This window comes from Haliaeetus albicilla, chromosome 11 (genome assembly GCF_947461875.1).
Source record: "Haliaeetus albicilla chromosome 11, bHalAlb1.1, whole genome shotgun sequence".
NCBI classification, from domain to species: domain Eukaryota; kingdom Metazoa; phylum Chordata; class Aves; order Accipitriformes; family Accipitridae; genus Haliaeetus; species Haliaeetus albicilla.
In genome coordinates, this window is record NC_091493.1 from 33,925,135 (window position 1) to 33,943,193 (window position 18,059).

Genomic DNA, 18,059 nt, shown 5'->3' on the forward strand with positions numbered 1-18,059 from the left:
AGAGCTACAAAGGTTGAAAAAGCTGACTAAGTATATTACTTGTTATTAGTAAAACATAAGCTGCCAGGTATGTCTTCCAACTGAAATTGTAAAAATTATTTATAGCAGGAATTTTCCCCAATAGCAATAACTGCAAATAATTAATTCATACAGAAAGCTAAGATAATTATGAATTATTGCAAATTAAACTCCAAGCACTAAAAATAAATGTAAATCTTAAAAAGAGACAGCTTTAAAAGGGATTACTTGTCCCAAAGAAGCCAGCAAGGTAGTGCATTTCTCAGCCTGGATGGTGAGAAGCAGAAGTGGTTTTTTTCTAAATTTCAGCATTTAAGGAACCTGTAGGCAAACAAGCAAAATGTCCCTTCTCCCCGGTGCTTGTAACAACATCGTGCCCCTTCCCATGCCAGCATTCAGGACATCTTGCCCCAGAGGAATTTTCAGCTGAGGTCAAAATTTTGACTGCTGATAAGTACTATTCTCCAACGTCGTATCCAGACTGGTGATTATTTGCAGTATCATTGCCTACGTGTTTATGGCTATTTTATTTGTCTGCTTAGCTCACTGGGCTACGCAGGCTCTATGGCACCGCAGAGGTGATTCAGGAGAGTCTACCATTCAGTCTGCCAAAGCCTGAGAATCAGACACCACATTAAAACATTTTTTTTTCATCACCAGCTTCATGATGCTCCATGCCTTTAAGCCTACGCCCTAATGGCTGAGGGGTGTTTCACGCAGAGAGGAGTATTTGTAAGTCCTCAAAATTTTGATTCCTAAATAAATATATGCTTTTGGAACTCATTTCGAAGTTTATAATTATTTCTTATTAAAACATAATAAAGAGAGAATATTATTAAATCTAGGTATAATAAGCACATGTATACTTTAAAGGATAGTTAAAGCAAATAAAAGGTAGAGACTTAACAAAAGAGGTGGAACTGACCAGCATTTTTCAAAAGATGAAATTTTTCTCAACTGTTCTGTTGAAAGCTCAAATAACAACTGGAAAAATCCCATGGCTTTTCTTCCCTCCTTTTTTGACCAATCTTAATTAACAATTATATAAGAGGAAAAAATTCAATCAGAAAACCAAATCGACAGCTTCCCAAAAGTAATTGCTGATTTGGCTGTGGTCCTATTCCTTTTCTGCTTGTTCTCCAGAAGACACAAAGATCACCGATTAAAGGTAAATAAATATCAGTGAAGGAATCGTTATTTGCCAGAATACGGTTTACACCCGCAGAGCAGCAAACCTAGCAGGTTCCTGACCTGCTCACTTCCTAGAGGTTACCACAATTTCATCGGCTAGATTAGTAAAGCAGTAGTATCCGTGCACAAGTAGGCATCTTTACATGCAAATAAGTATATTCAAATGCTCTCATGTTTATCCATGCTAGTACTGCGGGCATGATTTTACATAGATATTTTAGCATTATTTATCAAACAATCGATTGGCTGAAGGCAAGAGAAACTAGGGCAGTAGGAAAGAGGAGTGATGTAAAGTCCAGCAAAGCAAAGTGGCCAGATGCTGTCAATGTGAGCGACAGCACCACAGCGATAGATGGATGAAGAGGAGAAATACTCTAGAAGAAAGGACTGGGAGGGGAGGCAGGGGGAAGGGGAGGCTCATCTTGTCACGTAGATGATACAGAGAGAAGGAGTTGCTTCTACAATCATGTCCCTCATCAGAAATGGCTGGAAAAGCATCTTATTTCTCTCCACATCTGCTTTCTGACAGGTGACAGAAACAGCAGCACCGCTGTCAGTTAACTCTCCAGTGAACTGCTGGGAATACAAGATACCCAAACCCCTGTTTTCCGGGTAGAATATTACTACTGCCACTTCACTGACGTGCATCCCGTATTAACGCTGCTTCTGCTGCTAATGAGAGCCGGTGTTCCCCTTCTCCTTCTGCACTCCACACAAGTTCTCAACTAAATGATGTAGTTTGCTGTCTAAGTGCCTTCAGGATCTGATACTTGGAAGATGAAACATTTCTCCCCAGTCCAGCCCAGTAGATCATACTTTTCTATTTCCTCTGAGTACAGGAGCAGAAGCTCTGTTTTGGAAATTCAACTTCAAACATGAATGTGCCCAACTCCCGAAGTTGCCGGTTAAAAATGTTTGGAAAAGACAAACCATCTATAAGCCATCATTCAAGAACTAATAGCTTATTAATAGCCTTGGGTGGTATTTGTCATGTACCAGCATAATAGGTCCCATTTAAAAATAATACATGGTGGACATGTCAAACAAAATCAAAGCTACCTGCATGCAAACAAAAGAGAGATGCCCTATCAGCATATCCTCTCCCATTTTTCATTAGTTTTAGAAAATTCTGTGTACAGCCAGTAGCACACTGGACCGCAAATTTCCTCCCGTTCCCCAGGCCTGTTAAGCTTCATCCAGAGATGGATTAGGACCTAAGAGAGCAATTTAGACCATAAACATTTATCTTCTACTGTTACTCACATTGGCAAATTTCCACAGTGTAAATGTCTTTTGATATTCCTGAAACTGGGTGTTTACAGCATGAAATGACTGCTGCCACAGAAGCACCAGCCTAAGTTTGAGCACCGCTTCCTAAGAAACCTGCATTAGTAATGAAATCCCATCGCATTGCAAATGGACACCACTAAACCGGTGAACATACACAGCAGGCAATGTAGTTAGAGAAACAAAGGATTTGCATAGTGATGATGTCATCAGCTTCAGCCTGACGTTTGGTTCTGGGACCATTAAATTCATTAAGAGACTTCCCTCACATTCAGTGGGCTTTGCCAAAAGGGGAGCTCCGTGAAGACAGCGAAGCAAAGAGCGGTTCACGAAGTTCAGTACCGGGCGACTAAAAGAAAGCAGTGTAATACGTGATATGAAAGACAATGTATTAAAAACCCGCAAGTCTTTGTTAAAACGTGTTTTTTGATCAGTTCAATGCAGTCAATCCCTTTCCTAACATAGATTAAGAAAAGAAATTCCAAATGATGCTGACCAAATGCCCCAGGCTGGGTACACCTCTTGGAAATCTGCGCGGAGCGGACAGACGAAAGGAGCAATTGAAATGCCAAAACGGGGCAAATTCCTTGTTTCGGGAGAAGAATCAATCAGTGCCCCTCTTTCGATTTAGCTCGCCAAGGGGGCACGCTGCTCGCGGGTTTAAGCGGACGAGCAGCGGTGACTTTTGCTCCCCCCCACCCCTCTTCTGTGTTTCGGCCCTCCTCCTCCTCCTCCTCCTCCTCCTCTTCCTCCTCCTCCTCCTCCTCCTCCCTCTCCTGCCCAGCCGGCTGGCAGCGTGCGGCCGGAGCGGGGACCACCGCGGGGAGCTGGGAGCCGGGCCGGGCTGCCGGCGGCCAAAGGTGGGGGGGAAGAGGGGCTGGGGGGGGGGTCCTGCAGCCGTCGGAGGTCCCTAAGGGGCTTTCGTGTGTCTGCAGGCAGAGCCGGCGGCGAGGGGCCGGGGACGATGGCTTGGGGCGAGTTCAGCCTCCTCCGGTGGCTGCGGGAGAGCCGGCAGTCCCGGAGGCTGATCCTGCTCATCGTGTTCATCGCCTTGCTCCTGGACAACATGCTGCTGACGGTAGTCGGTAGGTACAAGCGGGTTTGGGGTTGGTTTCTGGGTTTTTTTTAATTTTTTTTTCTTCCCGATTTATGCCAGGAATGGTCTCCAGTGACAGATGTACTCCCCGAATGCGTGATTAATGCTCTCAACCCAAACATTTCCAAGCACTGATTTATTTTTTTTAAACGCAACTGATATTCTAGGTATTGCAAACACACTGCCATGCACAGCTAAAGCTCGCTTTATTTCCACACTAATTGCAGGACGAGGAACGGTATAAAAAGGTCTTCGTAATTCTTTTTTTCTACTAAGCGCCACTAACACTTCACAGAACGACAGATAACGGTATTTTTAGCTCATCATCGTTTTTTCTCTTGTGGTCATGCAACTGAAACAACAGGCTAGATAGCATTGGAGATGCCTGTTTCCTGGCGATAGTTTCTCTTTCCCCCGCATTGGTCTTAAAATGATAGGTTAATAAGAAAACTGTCTAACTGGGTTTTAAGAAAAGCACTTCTGTGAGTTGGTTTAATAAAGTAATCCAAGTTTTGATCAAAGTCAACGATGCAAATTCTACTGGCTTCAGTGGCACAGTGTCAAGATTTAGGAATCTACTCAAATAAAACGCTTGAACTTTTCTCACTGGTAGTTTCAGAAGTCCTCATATTCCAATGTTTATATGAATTTAAAGAAAAAGGTTCAGAGAAACTAGGGCTTCATGGCTGCACACACACACACACACACACACACACAAAAACGCACATGCTTCTCTCCGAAGTGAATCGGGCTGTGCAGAGCTGGCTCTTGGATGATGCTGCAGTGTCAGCTTCTGAATCAGACTCCTGAATTTCTTGGGGGACTTCAGCTTAAAAGCTGATGCTACAGTATGGACCTTAGCTAAACACATATATATTTTTGGCAAGTCGATTTGGCATTTTTTTTACATTAATATACCCTCTTATAAAGTTATTAACATTTAATTACTTATTCAGCATGATGTACGCTAGAAGCTCGAGAAATTATTATACCCTGCAGACTTACTAAAAGAGTGGGCTTTTTCAGGGTGAGATGCAAGGCAAAGAGGGGTGATTCGGTCACTAGTGTTAAACTGAATGAACCTGACATCTGGTTTTACACATGCTGAAATGCTAATTTCTGAGATGCATGTTAATGCAATTCAATTGCAGCAAAGATCCTAAAGCATACAAAGAAGGTCCCTTCTGGATGATCTTTTCAGTGTAAGTTTTTAAAAAATAATGAGATATGCAAACATCCACACATTAGTTCTGAATACTTAATACAGGAGTGTTGCTCTTACTTATCAATATTTTTGTGGTTTACTTTAGAAGTGTGTTTTATTACGTTTTTTATATTTTGGGTTAATAATAGTTTCAATGCTTTTCTCATCTTTCATGTTTTCACAATCTAATAAATGGATTTGCGCAGTCATGTGCAACAAAGAGACTCTTCAGACATGGGGTTTGATACTTCGTACATTTTGCTTTCTGAATGATGTCTGTATCGAAATTCTTATATTTAAGAAAACTGGCAAAAAATAAAGACTAACGTAAAAGAACTTTTTGTTTGAAACTGCACTTCTGAGTTACTGGTGTGTTTTTTCCCATGAGCAAACTCCTATTTCAGTTCTGTGTTTCTGCCGTTCAAAATCCTTACTAATGTGCTCTGTAGGAAAGCCTTGTATTTCCTAATCAGTGGCAAAGCAGACAAGAAAATTTGGTGATTCCATTTACAAATAACCTGATAGTAAGATGCCAATATATTCTATTTGTTTTTCCAGTGCCAATAATTCCCAGTTACCTTTACAGCATCAAACATGAGAAAAATGCCACAGAAATCCAGACTACTAAGCCTAACGTAGTCTCAACAACGATGGACAATTTTCAGAGCATCTTCTCCTACTATGACAACTCAACGATGGTTACTGGAAATGAATCTGATAAGACACGACCCAGAGAGTTGCATCATACTCAGACAGAACAAATGATAGTAAATGTGACTCCTTCCCCGTCTGACTGCCCTAAGGAAGATAAGGACCTGCTGAATGAAAATGTTCAAGTCGGTCTCTTGTTTGCCTCAAAAGCGACAGTGCAGCTAATCACTAACCCCTTCATAGGGCCGCTGACAAACAGGTATGTTATTTCTGCTATGTTACTCAGTTAGGATTTTATATTGATGTTTTAGTCCGGACTAGTGTTTCAGACAAAGTATCTTTAATTCTATTGTGGCCCTGGCTTACTGGCCTTCTCACTTTATCTGGAGGAATATTTTAGTGAAATATGTTTGGTGAACACTTCTAAACACCTATATCATTTTCAAAATAAATCGCTAAGCTGCACGTGAGCCGTCTGATATGTTCAGTATCTTACACTTTTCCTCCAGCTCCTGAGGCCTCCGGTTTTTATAGAAACTTTTGCTGAAATGGTGTTGAAACGTCTTCAGTGCAGTTATATGGGGCCAAAAGACACTCCAATGTAGCATTTACAAAGCACTGTGGACTGGTGATATATCTGTTACACCTACATTAGGCAAACCTAATATTGAAACTGTAGGCAGCGTTCATATCCCTCCCTTGCTCTCACAGAGATGTGTAGCTGTTGGTGTGGTTTGGTATTCAATGATTTGGAGTCATCTGAGGTAAGAATCAGTGGGAAATTCATGTGGACATCAGTGAAAAATGAACAAGTGTCAAACTTTGCTGACGCCATGTTCATCATCGAGTTCAGTGGATAACAGATTTCCACCAGTATATGATCTAGCCCAGCCTTCAAACTGTTCTCTCTAAATTCTTGTGCATATATGACGTCTTGAACAAAGTATGTTTAAATGGTACTTCATAGAAAATCTATTTGAGCCAGGATCAAGGTATAAGCACCGGTATCATGACTTACAACCCCCCCAATCCAAGCACTAATGATGTTTACATGGAGATTAAAAAGTGTTCGTAATATAATATAAATTTTTGATGTTAATAATTAATTTGATTTTATTGTTAGGTTTTTGTGTAACTGTTCCCCAGAGAAGCAGCTGCAGTCCTCCAAAACAGAATCTCTGCAGAAATGAACTCCAAATTGTATTTAGTCAGGTCACTAATTTTCATATTTCTTATTTAAGCTGTTTTTATAAAGAAGAATTTTTCCTTTCAGAAAATAATATGCGGCAGAAATTTGTCCTTGTAAAACACTTTTGTTTAAGCAGTCAATGCCTATCATACATGACAATATCCAAAACAACCAACACACTTTAATGCTAGATATTTCAGGTTTTGAAGCCAAAACCACCTTTCTTCGGTTTTACAACTTTTTATTTTTTTATATATATATATATATATATAAAAAATTTATATATATTTTTATATATATATATATATATAGTATTTAATTTCAATCTGACAGAAGAGTATCCAACTGAGGGCTAAGCAGTGGTTTGACTCACAGTGGTATGAATTCAAAACCTTGTATTCTATCTGCAGAACTGATCTAAACACAAAAGCTTTAAATGAGATAGACAGTTCCATTTCTCTCTCATTTCACCTTATCTCCTACTGCATACCACCTACAAAGATACAAGTATGCCACTGTAAAATTACTCTTCCACAAATATTGCTGCAAGGTGAGGAGGAAAACAGGTTTTTTGTTACCTGGATTTTCTTTATTGTTTTGTGAGGATATGATAGCTCATCCACAGGCAAAGTAACACAACGTCAAACAATATTTTCGTAATAGTTCTTTAGGTATTCCAGATTTTCCTAAATTTCTAAATTATTGCCCTGTTGATATTTACTTTCCTCTGTTAGCATCATCATTTCCACAACCTGCCAAACCAGGAGAAGGGCAATAATAACGCCGCTCCACGTTGTCGACACCTTTTTCAATAGCTAGGATCTCCGCTCTTTCTTCGGCAGACATCTGCCTAAGTCAGAGGGTGCGTGTCCCTGCCGATGTCTCCTGTCCGCCTCTGCATCTCGGGTTCGGAGCCTGGTGCTGCCTGTGCCGAGGCACGGGGTAACACCTCTCCCCTGGAGCCGGCTGCCGGGACACGCGTGATACATCCTTACGTTTGGCCGTGGGGCAGGAGCTGTTCTTGTAGCGTCTCCCTTTGCTGTTAGGAGCAGGGTTGGCACCACACCGGTGTGAATATTAGCGCTGGGAGCTGAGATTTCCTCCTGGAAACATCCTACAGGTTTTTGCACGGGGCTGAGCGTGCGACTGCAGTCACAGGGGCAGGTTTGCAAGCTCAGGAGCTCAACACGTGCGAGAAGAAAAATCAAGGAGCACATCATCCCAGTGTCCTGTGCAACAGACTCGTCTCTCATACAGCAGAAATGAATGCCTTAGTGGCAAAGTGGCCCTAAATTAGATTTAAGGATAACTGGTTTTCCTTCGTGTGTTATTTGTATCTTGGTACCAGTGTCTGCCTTTCTTTTGAGAAATGCTTAGTGGGAAATACCAGTTAACACATTTATCAATTAACTGTAGAAGTAATTGGCAACCTGCCCCCCAAAGTTGACATTTCCTAATAACGATGTATATGAGCAGTTAAAAAGCAGTGTGAAAATTGTGATTATTATAAATGAAACAGAAAATATCTGAGTTATCATTACAAAGACTCTTCCTTACCACTGATAAGCTGTTCGGTGATAATTGTTATTGCCGTTGTTACTTTTGCAAAATTTCAGAAAAATATCACAGCTTAAGGAGAATTGGTTGCTTGGTTCAAGATTAGTGTGCGCAGTTTGTTAAGATGCCCAGTAAGTTTCTTTTTCAAATAGGTAACATACTGTGTTTATGGTTTTTATTTTTCAATTAAATATAGTCGTTCAAGAGTGGTTTAGATTTTTAACTGAGTATGGAGTTACTGGCTTTCAGCAGGCATTGGCTTTGAGTGCTTGAGTTTGTACAGGATGCAACAGGATGTTCTATTCATACAAGTCTGTGCCAATAATTACTTTATTTTAGGTTTTCTGGAAGTTTTGTAGGCTGTTTTTCTCTTTTTCTATAACTACTGGAGGTATAGATTTTAAAAAATAAATTTCAAAATTGGTTTCATTCAAGCAGTAAATTCTGCTAAAAATATTTCTTATTTAAAGGCCAGCTCTTTCTGTGGAGTACCAGACAAAACACACACCTGGCTTAGTGAACTGGTTTGCAATTCATGAAACAACGCAATTTACCCTTGGTCTCACAAAGTCCCAGCAAAGGAAGCGCTAGGTGATAGCTTTGCCATAGGATGTCAACACCACACTTCCCACCGTGGCACGGTTTCAGGGCAGAGCTGATAAGATTTTGTGCCTCAGATGCACGTTATGTTTTCCCCTGTAGTGAAATTGGTAAGAAACTATACAAATAGCGCAGCACTTGGCACAGGGCACTTTGTGAGGAGGATGCCCTGGCAAGGGGAGATCGAAGGCTCTGCCTAATCCTTTCCAGTGAAGAGAGTGGGCAGAAGGCTGCCGTGCCCTCTATAACTAACTGATTTGCCCCATTATTTTTTTCAGACTCTTACCAAGCTCTATGAGTGAGGTTGTGAGCCCAGCCGTGTTAGCCCCACAATCCACTAGAGCCAAGGAATGTCTCCGCACCATGTCTCTCTCTCTCCCTTTAGTTATCAGTCTGAAAAAATACATAGTTTTAACCTTGTGCTTATCCATATTGGCCTCAAAAATCAGTGACAAATGAATAGATATTTTCATCATCATTTTTACGCCAGCCTGACCACATTTTTAAACTTCTTTGCATGAGAGAGAGAGTGGCCAGGACCATGACATGTTCATGACCAAGACACATGCAAAGAACGAGGCAAAGAAATAAATAGCATTTGTAACTACTTAGCTGCAGTTCAGTTCCTACAGAAGCTTTCCTTTCAGGTTTTGGCAGGTGATCGAAATGACGAGTTCTGCAGGTTGGACGAAGCCCCTCTGCCCACCCTGTGCTACAGCATGGAGGTGGAGAATGCATGGATCACACTCCCCGTCCCTGCTGACCCTGCAAGTTCTTCCTTACCTTCACACACATTCAGCAGTTCATTGGTCCATAACCTCGAGGAAAATATTCTTCTTGCCATTCGTCCTCCCCCGTCTTCACTGGAAGGGAAGAAGGTAGCCAGACTGGCAACCAGGACAAACTTAACAAGGGTTGCTCACAGTGGTACCGGTGTAGCTGTGTAACAACAAGGTTGAAACCACCGGATTTGCAGCACTGTAATGGATGGATAATTAGGCTCTAATCACCCACAGCTGCTAACCTGGTTAGTGTAACCTTTATTTTCCTGCTGCACAGGACCCATCACTTGGTTGTCTTATTGTAGGGTAACCTTGTTAGTGGGTATAATGCACTTCCAAGCAGTCCTGCGATCTGGGGCCAACATGGGACCGAAATGGAGTAATTTCCGTGTTCTCCATCAGTGGCAGCCTTTCCTCTCCCCCCTTCAACTAATGACTCCGGCATTTTCAGAGGTCAGGAATGCTTGTAGGAAGCACTTTTAGTGCAGGTAGCCTTGGTGAAACATGCTGGACTCTGCTTCAGATTCTCTTGGAGGGTTTTGCAAGGAGTGCCCAAGAAAATCACATGCTTGAGTGTGGTAACGAGAAAAAAGAAAAGACAGGCTGTAATATTCTTTTGTGTTGCACACGTGCAGAGGAACAAAATGTAGAGATAACTGTGATGGAGTATGCCATGTCATGGCCGAGAAGTAGAAACTGCACGTTCACAGGTTTCATGTGGCAAGAACATGAATGGCCCAGGACCAGGGGACAGAATCACTGAATAGTTGGCTGTTACAGGTAGTGCCTCTCCTTTTTGTGATTATTTATGTTATATAGTGTAATTGTTCACCAAAACCTCCCAGGCTGTGCTCTCTAAAATCCATTGGACAGATCAGGGAATGCAGCTGCAGATTACACATTTGTGGTAGCACAACTGCCAACTAATTAGTGCTGCTATTTCAGGAGGAGGCAGGGTTTGCTAAGATTATGCAGGAAAGGACAATCTACGTATCTAACTAAATGTCAGTTGGATGTGGGTAAGACCGTCCCCTGACCAAGAGCAACCACAACTTCTAGAGGTTCAGCAGTTTCATGCAGGGGCAGCACACCAGAACAGTGCATCTCCAAATTGTGGGTGAAGCTCCAGGCAATTTTTAGCTTTTCAGGGGATTATAATGGCTTGTTTAATTCAGCACAAATGCATGTCCTGTGCTGACCTATATACCTTTGCATCATCTTGTATGATGGATCACTGGCAATGCAGACTTTGGCTGAAATGACTTGCCGTGCCCACACAGAGTCTAGTTCTGAAATGATTATTTCTGTGTCGAGGAAAAGGTATGAGTTAGACCTCGGTATGTGTGATAAAGCATCATGGTCTGCTGGGTAGCAAGAGTAGGACTGCGTTCTGCTCCAGTTCTGCCCTCATCACCCTCTGCTATGTATCGCTTCACACCTTGCTGTGACCCTGTTTGTCCAAGATAAAGGAAGAATAATATCTGTGACTGCAAAAATTAAGAACAATGCTTGAACAGTATTTCGCTGAGCATTAAAAGTGACTTCCAAAATACTTGTTTTCTTACAGCCTTCAACCACCAGAAACTTTCCAAATGTAGGAAGCCTACTGGAAGAATTGAAATTTGCTTTATCTTGATAGAGTATCATTCAGAACTAGTATGATAGCCCATGTCTTTGTTTAACTCATTAATGTTTATGGAAGGTCTCACAGCTCGTGTCTCTGATCTAGTGATCGAAACGTGAATGTGGGAGCCGATCTGGATGTCATTTGTCTTCATACAAATAACTGAGTTTTAATTCCATGTACTTGCAGCAGAAGCAAATTGCTGTCTCATGGCCCCTTTGTCAAGTCTAAGAATTGCTTGGTTTCTGTACTGAAATCAGATTTCTCCCACACAGTGTCCATCCTAGATACCTCTGGGGTAGCCTTGACTGACACAACTCTACTTTACTTTGCAATGGAGGAAGGCATAAGGACATTCAACTTTTACTTTCATACCACAGAGAAAGATGCTATCGCTCACCACCAGCAGTAGCCATACCTGCAGGGGTTTTTTTTCAATCTGTACTTCTATCAGTGCTTTCTTTAACTGAAAAATTCAGAATCAAAGCAATTATGGTCAAACTCTCTGTGGCCTGTTCTACTTGAGGCCACTGGGAAGGGAAGTGCCCACTTCAGCTCTGAGGCAGGCATGAAGTTGGTAACAGGTAATTTTTTATTTCCTTGTGTACGTAGAAACTTCAGTGGAGGTTAGCACCCCATTGTACTACAAACATGAGCAAGAGAAGAGACAGGCTTAGAAAAATCATCCACAAAATAAAGCAGACAAAAAAAGGTGGTAGTATTCTCTGACAGGCCAGGTAACAAGATGCTTAGAGATTAAAATGATTATAAGACTACAGAGGAAGTCTGTGATAGTGCCAGGGATTTAAATTGCTTTGGAGATACCAGTCCAGTTAAGTACCACAGAAGTAACTAGTCTCTGCTGGATATTTGTAACACCCCCTTACAAATTTCAACTAGAAGAATCTGCGTACTACCTTTTTGACATATTGTAATGTAGTGATGATATTTAAGGCAAAACTGTTCTTCATTAGAGATTTCTGTGGCATGTAGAAATGTGCACGCTAGATTTCTTTCATTCACAAAACTCAAACAAGTGTTACAATGAGACACATAATGAATGTTGAGCCCTGCACTTCAGACAGTTTTCCATTATCCAAGGTCCTTAATTGTATAAAAATTATATTAACAAAAAAATAAAACGCAGAATAATTATTTTGGTTTACCTATGTCATGACTGCTGTTATTAAAAATTAAAGGGGCCATTATAGACTCTTCCCTTATTTGATTGACCTACTTCAGACAATGCTGCCAATATAAATGCCCAATACTGTCAAATCATTGGAAGCTGAAGTCAGTCAGTACTCCTTGGAAAAGCATCACCCATCGTTGAAGAATTTGGCCATGAAATAATGACTTTGCAAATACATTTGAGATGCCCAACCCTACAAAAAAGAAGCCGTGAGTAAAGTGTGCTGAGTAGAACATACAGACTGTCTTCAGAGTTACCCAGGTAGTGTTTTTGATTCTAGGGTAGATTTTTAATGGTGTGAAAAATAGTGTATTTTGAATTTTTTGTTAAAGTTTCAGTTTTAGCAGCTCAAAAATTGTATTTGCTTTCCAGACAAAAAATTCTTTATTTCCTGGAAACTTGAAAATACTTATAGCAACCAGGCATTTCTACAGGCTGTTTAGAGTCCTAATGAAGAAGTGGGCTGATGAAAGCTTTGATCAGCTCTATTTTTACTCCTAAACCCATGGAAAGCAAAAATCTTATTCTCAGGCTCTTTAGGACTCTTCCAGTGCTCCTGGCTGAGGCAGAACTCTCAACAAAGCTGATGACAAATTTTTCCAGTAAAAAAGCCATTGGTTTGACTGTGTCTCATTATAGTCATTGTCTCATGAGGATGAAAACAGATGAGCATTGAAACACCACTGGGATATTTCTAAGTTCAGCATGCTCAGACAAATCTTCCCCTCTCACATCCTTGGCAACCCCATGGAGGCCCAGAGGGGCTTTATTGAGAACAATTATGGTGGAAAGAGAACAGGGCAATCAGATTCTAATGAGACAAGGATTTCTTCCAGGGATTTCAGATACAAAGTCTGCTGTGCCAGATGAAACGGCGTTTGTAACATGGACAAATTTGATCATGTCATCCACAATAAATAGTTCAAAGCCTACCAAGGAACTACAGGTTGGGTTTTTGTGGCGTGTGCACTCATGTGAGTTAAGCCTAACTCAAAATGTCAGTGAGACAATCCCAGAAACGTGAATGTTCATTTTGTTTTCCAGAATAGGCTACCAGATTCCACTGTTTGCTGGCTTCTGCATCATGTTTGTGTCAACAATCAGTAAGTGTCCACATCTTATTTGGTCTGGCCCAGATGCAACTTTTAAATAAATGATCTATAATAATTATCACTAGGAATTCTTCTTGTTGGTGTAGAGGGACTGATTTCTAAGGAAAATTTAAGGGCGGCTGCTCCATGTGGATGGTGATGCTGATGAGATTTGACAAGTATGCTCTTATGAACGTGCTCTAAGGAATTCACCATCTTCCATCCTACGTGGGCTGGTCTTTTCCTTAGCTGAACCTTTCTCTCAGGTTCTTGTAATCTGAAGTGGTGCTCAGACAGTTTTAAACTGATAGCCATGGGAGGGCCATCAGCCATGAGAGGGCTATTTTGCAGGGTCCTTAACAACTAGCTATCGTAGGGGCTTATCAGAAAGATTGTGAGGCTGCAGTGGCTCACGGGTAGAATATGAGTCAAGAGTGTCACAGCGCTGCCAAACGTCGCTGTGGGATGTGCAAACAGGAGCATAGCCTGCAAGTCAGCTGAGATCATTTGCTCTAAATGACACTGATACAGCCTCAGCTGGTGTTTTATGTTCAGTTTTGGCATGGCATTTAAAGTAGTGGCCCAGATGGAAAGAGTACAGAGGAGAACATCAAGGATCACTAGAAGCCTGTGAAGAACAATGAAAGAACCAGGTTTGCTTCAGAAGGCAGGTGTAAAACATACCAGAGTCTATGACAAAAAGGAAGGGAACAAGCAGTTTTCCATGTCCACTGTACATAAGAGAAGGAATAACGAGCTTAAAACTGTGTCAGAGAAAGTTTAGGTTAAATATTAGGAAAACATTTCTAACAGCAAGGGGGCTGAAGTGCTGGAGAAGACTACCTGGTCTCAGAGTCTCTGACAACTCTGGATTTTAGGAACATGTTAGACAAATTTTAGTTGGGATGGAGATAAGCATAGTAAGCCTAATTCATGACAGAGGGGAGTACTGTTGATTTGCTGGCATACTTTCTTCCTTTATTTTTCTTTATTTTCCTCTGTCCGCGCAGGTAGGGATTTTTGTAAGACCCAGTGAAAAGCCCAAGAGGCACAATGCCACAGGGCGGGTGGGAGAAGTGTATGTGGATCTTGCATTTAGCTGGTCTGTAACAGCTTCCCCCAGCTATAACCTGTCTGGCAAAATTCCTTAGGTGGCCAAGAGATAGGAGCTGAAAAAAGTTTTTAAAAACTCGCTGTAGATATAATGCCACTGACCACGACTCAGGCTCTACAAGCAGAGATGCGCTTGGGTTTCTGGGACGCTCCTACTTTCCAGTGTTGTGGATGGGGACTTTAGCCGGACTGATGAGTGCAGCATCCAGGGGCTCTGTCCCAAAAGGCAGAGTGGAGCCTGGCGTAAAATCTCTTGGGGTGAGAGAGAAAGAGGCACCTCCTCGGGTGAAATTTCTTTAGTGGTCTGCTGTTGGGAGGATCAGGAATTTGCCACAGCCCTTGAACGAGTGGAGCTGGCTGCCCTGCACCTTCAGCCAGCCGTGCTGCACAGCATCTATCGCAGAGCTGGCAACACCAGGGTAAAAACTCTTTCCACCCATTTACTTGTTGGAGGAAACATCGGTGCATGCATGCATGCGGGTGCATGTGCATTAAATCCTGCTTTCCCTGAATGCCTGGAGCTTCAGACTGGGCAGCCCTAAATGAAGCAGTGTGGGGAGGCAAGGCTGGAAAGAAAGGTCTTATTACTCCTTCTGTGTGCAGCTGAATCAGAGCAGGCTGTAATCAAATCCTAAGTAATTAGTTAAAACTGCTTGTGTGCTTGCATTCTGTGTTACCAGGAGGCTTAGACACCTGAGAGCAATTCAACACTGACACATCTAAATGCAATAAGAGCAAATAATGCAGTTAGCATCGAAAGTGGCACAAGTTGCTGTAAACACTTGACTAAATTGTATGAAGTTTTTGTGGTAGTTTCAAGAAATCTAACTTTTTAACCTAGTTAAAGTTAACCTAATTTTAAAAATTTACTTCTATTTTTTTCTGTAGTGTTTGCCTTCTCTGGAAGCTATACATTACTGTTTATTGCCAGGTCACTTCAAGGAGTGGGTTCCTCTTGTTCGTCGGTGGCAGGTAAGAAAAGACATGATAGAGTAAAATGCAGATCACTGATTCTGTCATGTTTAGTCATTTTCTGAATTGTATTTTGTTTGCGGTTTTGATAATTAATCAAAAAATATTTAATTAAATCAATTTCATGTTTTTTCTGTCCCTTTCATATAAAGTAGCTCAAAAGCAAATGTCTTCTCAGACTTCCTTGGTATTTGGGTTGTGGTAAGGTAGAGTACTAAATGAACTGCGCTCTCCCTGGGATTTCTGCATCTGTCCTCTCAACATTTTAAATTCATTTTTAGCCATTTTAAAGGTCATTGGGAACTTATGTTGGTACTTATTATAGTAGGGATAGCAGTTCTGTCTGCTACTGAAATTTCTGTTATAAAATGTTGTTTTCAAGGACTTACCATGCCATCTGCAAGTTTGGACTCAGTTTACCTGTACCAGATTTCCAATAGAAGGTTATAATTTTTAAATGAGTAGGTGAAATGGAGTATGGGTTTTCAGCCCAAATTATTCAACCATTTCTGAGACTGAGATGGTAGAAAATATGTTTTGTTCATGTTAGAACATTTCGCAGTCTTTTGTCGGAAAAATTTCCCATGATGGCAGCAGCAAGATAAATTTGGCTTGGGAAGGGAGGTGAAGACAGTGTTTTGTCAAGAATGTGTCTTTTGGCTTCCTCGGGAAAATTCCCCCTTCCAAGTTGGACTGGTCTATAAGCAGGGTTCACATACGCTCCATAGAAACTTAACAAGAATTTGGCAGCTGGATTCCTCCTCGGTTCCTTTTGCAGGGATTTTGCTCCAGCCCACATCTGGGCAGCAGTGCTGGGGGCAGCTGGGGAGATGCAATGCCCCAGACTGAGCGTTTGAACTGGGAGCAAGAAGCATCTTATGCTTAAGATGGGCTTGAAGCTGTGCAACAAGCACTGGTTAAGCAGAGAGAATTAAGCCTGGATGAAGAGTGGAAAGGGCAGGGATATGGCTAAGGGAGCAGGCAGGGGCTGGGATGAGGAGTGCCTTGAGATACAGCTCTTAGATGAGTATGTGACTTTTTTTCATGGGCATCCTACAAAATAGAGCAGAAAAGACCATCTAGTCCACCCCCTTCCTGAAGGCAGGATCAGCTTTGTGTCTGTCATTCCTCATGCACACTTGACAGGCATGTTCTCAGAAGCCTCTCATCTAAAGCCTCCTTACTGTCATGTAAACCCATTTCTGCTTCCCGTACTTGAGAGAACATGAAGAACAGTTTCTTTTCTTTATCTTTGTGGCTCTTTTTCGTATTGCAAGATTATTATGACATCTCGCATCGTTTTTCTCCTCTCTAGTTTTAAACTGAAAGTCTTGCAGTTGCCCCTCACGGATATTTTTCTATACCTTTGCTCACCCTCATTGCTCTTCTCTGGATAGTCTCCAGTCACCCCCCACCTTTTCTTCTTGTCCTGCACCAAAACCAGACCCAGTACTTGGAAGAAACTCTAACTCCTTACAAGGGCCGAGGGCAGTGAAAGCCACTTCACGTATCTCACAGGCAAAGGAAGTTTTCTGTAGTATTGCTGCCAATCAGTCTTTTACCCCCCCACCCCCCGCAATTGTGAATGTAATCATTCCTACCGAAGTGTAAAACTTTGTGTTATCTTGTTTGTATTGTCTCCTATTTTTTTCCAGAATATTTCTCCAAGTTTCACAAATGCGTTGTGAATTCTGATATTGTTCTCTAACTTGCTCTTCAACTGTTCACGCAAACAATTTGATGTCATCCGCAATTTTCTAAGTATGTTCATCCACACAGGACCTCTGCTTTTTTGGTGCACACGATGGAGGGTATTCACTTAATGCTCAATCATGCAATATTCTTTCTTTTCTTTTTCTGGCTCACTGTATAGCTGTGGACCCTATTTACTGAGTCCTACTTAAACCTTGATTTGAAAACAGAATTATTAATTTCTATGAGGACTCTTCTGCAGCATTTACCTCTACAGTGTCTGAGTGCTTCACAGAAAACACAAATAAATTGGGCTTCATGTTTTCTTTTGTGAAATGAAGGCTCATCACCAAATGCAGAAGTGAGGCACGTGAAAATAAAGGTCAAAAGAATCCTTTAATTTTGGATGCTGAACTTGAAATACTAATTTTCAAAGTAATCAGCTCTGCATAATACCTCATGCCCAGAACACGGCTAGCACTGACTACAGTTATAGCTGGGAGTGGTCACCAGACCTTTGTGTCAAATGCCCCGACTATAAATAACAGATGGTGAATACTTGTCAAAGCTTTGTTTCACCTAGTTGAAAAGCGGCATCTAAAAGCTCTGTGAAAAAGATGGGGACAAAGAATCTAACAAATGAGGGCATCATTAAATTACCTGAGTAATACTGTATAATAGAACATGGTCTTAGAGACCATTTAAGTTTGCCAAACGTCCTTTTTGCTTCAAGGTGAATTCCATGTGGAGGGGATATATATATATTTGTATTTATAGATAGAGAGATACCTGCTGTCATG

At 41.5% G+C, this 18,059-nt stretch overlaps 1 protein-coding gene across 1 annotated transcript in view; it reads left to right on the plus strand.

Moving 5' to 3' along the window:
- Nucleotides 1-3,282: 3,282 nt before the first annotated feature.
- Nucleotides 3,283-18,059, plus strand: part of SLC18A2 (solute carrier family 18 member A2) — a 31,573-nt gene continuing 16,796 nt past the window's right edge. The window contains exons 1-5 of the mRNA XM_069797072.1: nucleotides 3,283-3,356; nucleotides 3,432-3,581; nucleotides 5,355-5,706; nucleotides 13,436-13,494; nucleotides 15,484-15,567. Of these exons, the coding sequence (XP_069653173.1) occupies nucleotides 3,461-3,581; nucleotides 5,355-5,706; nucleotides 13,436-13,494; nucleotides 15,484-15,567 (616 nt within the window). The 5' untranslated portion in view covers nucleotides 3,283-3,356; nucleotides 3,432-3,460. The remainder of the gene's footprint in view (nucleotides 3,357-3,431; nucleotides 3,582-5,354; nucleotides 5,707-13,435; nucleotides 13,495-15,483; nucleotides 15,568-18,059) is intronic.